Source organism: Macrobrachium rosenbergii, chromosome 14, assembly GCF_040412425.1.
Source record: "Macrobrachium rosenbergii isolate ZJJX-2024 chromosome 14, ASM4041242v1, whole genome shotgun sequence".
NCBI lineage: Eukaryota > Metazoa > Arthropoda > Malacostraca > Decapoda > Palaemonidae > Macrobrachium > Macrobrachium rosenbergii.
This window is the reverse complement of record NC_089754.1, coordinates 35,862,384-35,864,883: the sequence shown is the minus strand read 5'-3', so window position 1 is coordinate 35,864,883 and position 2,500 is coordinate 35,862,384. Positions and strand designations below refer to the sequence as shown.

General features: G+C 34.4%; 1 protein-coding gene across 1 annotated transcript in view; it reads right to left on the bottom strand.

Annotated features, from left to right (window-relative positions):
- The window catches only part of LOC136845924 (uncharacterized), a 32,042-nt gene that overhangs the window by 4,354 nt on the left and 25,188 nt on the right, over positions 1–2,500 (bottom strand). Inside the window, exons 3-4 of the mRNA XM_067116414.1 lie at positions 2,263–2,404; positions 1,716–1,783 (exon numbers count right to left, since the gene is read on the bottom strand). Coding sequence (XP_066972515.1) covers positions 1,716–1,783; positions 2,263–2,404 — 210 coding nt within the window. The remainder of the gene's footprint in view (positions 1–1,715; positions 1,784–2,262; positions 2,405–2,500) is intronic.

Here is a 2,500-nt window from a genome sequence, read left to right as displayed (position 1 = left end):
CCGAAGTGGAAAATAAGTAGCTGGGTTTGGAGAACAGAGGTCAGGAACATATAAATATAACTAAATGCAGATGAAAATAAAAACAAACAATTCGGATATCGCAAACCTCCGCCAAGGTTGTGCAGTCTACTTCCCAAAAGGACCCTTCTCCCCACAAGTTACTCTCCTGCCTCTGAAAATCTGTTCACCTGTTGTCAGGCAGACGGTCCCCCGTAAGGGAGTAGAGCCGTCACTGTACCTCACGCGGTGCACTGTAGGCATTACTTTAGGTTTTTTGCAGCGTCCCTTCTTCCCCTGACTGCAACCTATTTCATTCCTTTTACTATACCTCTTTTCATATTCTCTTTCTTTCATCTTACTTTCCACCCTCTTCCAACAATTGTTTCATATTGCAACTGCGAGGTTTTCCTCCTGTTACACCTTTCAAACCTTCTGTCAATTTCCGTTTCAGCTCTGAATGACCTCATAGGTCCCAGCGCTTGGCATTCAGGCCTAAATTCTGTATTCTATTCCATTCTATTTAAAAAAATGGTAGGAAGTCCATTTCCCAAAAATACTTGCCTACCTCTCCTAACTTTAATCATTTGTTGCCAGTCACGATGCTTAACTTTTTGGTAATACTTTTTTGTAAAGAAATCTGCATCAAACTTAATTGAGCAATAGTGCTTTCAAATTGACAAACAAACGGGCAAAACTTAACCAAAACTGTCATCACCTTGGTGAGATTTTAGGTGAGTTTATACATACATATATATATATTTATATGTATACTGTATAAATGTGTATAAAATATGTATACACTTACGTATCAAGTGACTCCTCTGTCCGTGAACGCACACAAAAAAACCTTGGTTAACAAGCATACATGTACTATTACACAAAAACCACCCTGCTAACAAGCCATTCGTTGCATCTGCTTTGCGAAATAAACAAACCAACAAAGTAAGCTGTCCAGAGTTACTAAGAATGTTTACATTCTGATCGATTGCAAGGTGGTGTGTTGTTCCTGACAAATGGTACATAGAACACACAACTAACATGCTTCGTTGTCTGTAAGGTATAAAGTATATATATATATATATATATATATATATATATATATATATATATATATATATATATATATATATATATATATATATATATGTATGTATATATATATATATATATATATATATATATATATATATATGAATACGTTGTTAGTCAAAATTTAAATATATTTTTATATTCTTTATATGCGATTTTCTGATGCTTATATCACAAACGATGAAATCAATAAAAATAAAACGAAGTTATTTCCACAACTTTTATTAGTTATTTTGAAGGAATTTCGTTTGCAGTTATGTCCTGAAGTCTGCCAACATATTTTCGTAAATAATTGCTTTTGCACATAACTCCTTATTAAAATATTCCCAACGGTATCTGGATGAACGAAAGCTGTCACTTCGCAAGAATTTTAGTATAGTTCTAGTTTCGACCAATAATTGCTTACGATAATTCTGTTCTTACACTTCTTTCTATCTCGTCATTTCAAAATAACTCTTCTGTAATAAAATTCTCGAAATTACCAAACAGCCAGTTATTAACACAACTCTTGGTGTCTATGGAGAGCCTAACGTTCCCTTTGTCCCTAGGTTTTGGTTACATTAATGCGAAAGTTTATTAGTATAATATATCTAAACTCATAAAAATACTTAATGTTTTGTACTTACATTGTTGGGTTCAGGAGCCTTGAAGGAGCTTAAGTCAACATCATTCGAAGTTCCGCTACTTGGCAGCGCTGGAAATCAGAATGAGAATCAGTTGAATTTAGTGTTGTTTCTTTATTATGGGTAAATAAGTGACCATCAGAGATAATGACATTTTGATTTATTACGGTCTTGTGACGATTGTGGCAAATCTTTCGCTGCTAAGCTGACTTGAAAGTAAACTGTGTTGTGAGATTAACTTAAGTAAATTCTGAAACTTTAAGTTACTTTTACTTGTGTTAAGTTGCTTTTTTTTAGCACTTGGGACAAACGTCCACTGCCCCCTTGTAAGAAAATGAAGCTTTTAAAGTTCAGCTTGGCTTGAAAAAAATTGTATAAACATGACTTTAAAAATCAGCTTAAAAAAATTACATTCTTATTGAAACAACTGTCTAAAGAGTCACGATCAAAGTAATAAAGATGATCACGAACTTTTAGTATCACGTTTATTCTAGTACAGTTTTTTCCCAGTTATACTGAGCAGAGCACACACTGAGCATTTCGTTCTTACCAATTGCCGCCAGAGATGTAACGTTGACGGACTTCCGAGCTACGATGGTTAGATTACTGATCACTGGTTCTATCGTGGAACTGTACGCTTTGATGAACAGGGCTGTGGTGTCTTCTCCCGAGTTGGACAAGGAGAGGTATTTCTGAAAAATAGGGAGATGTCTTTTACCTCTTATGAAGATTTGTTGATGGTATTTAAATATTTAGATATTCATCACCTTTGTGGTTAATAATTCTGT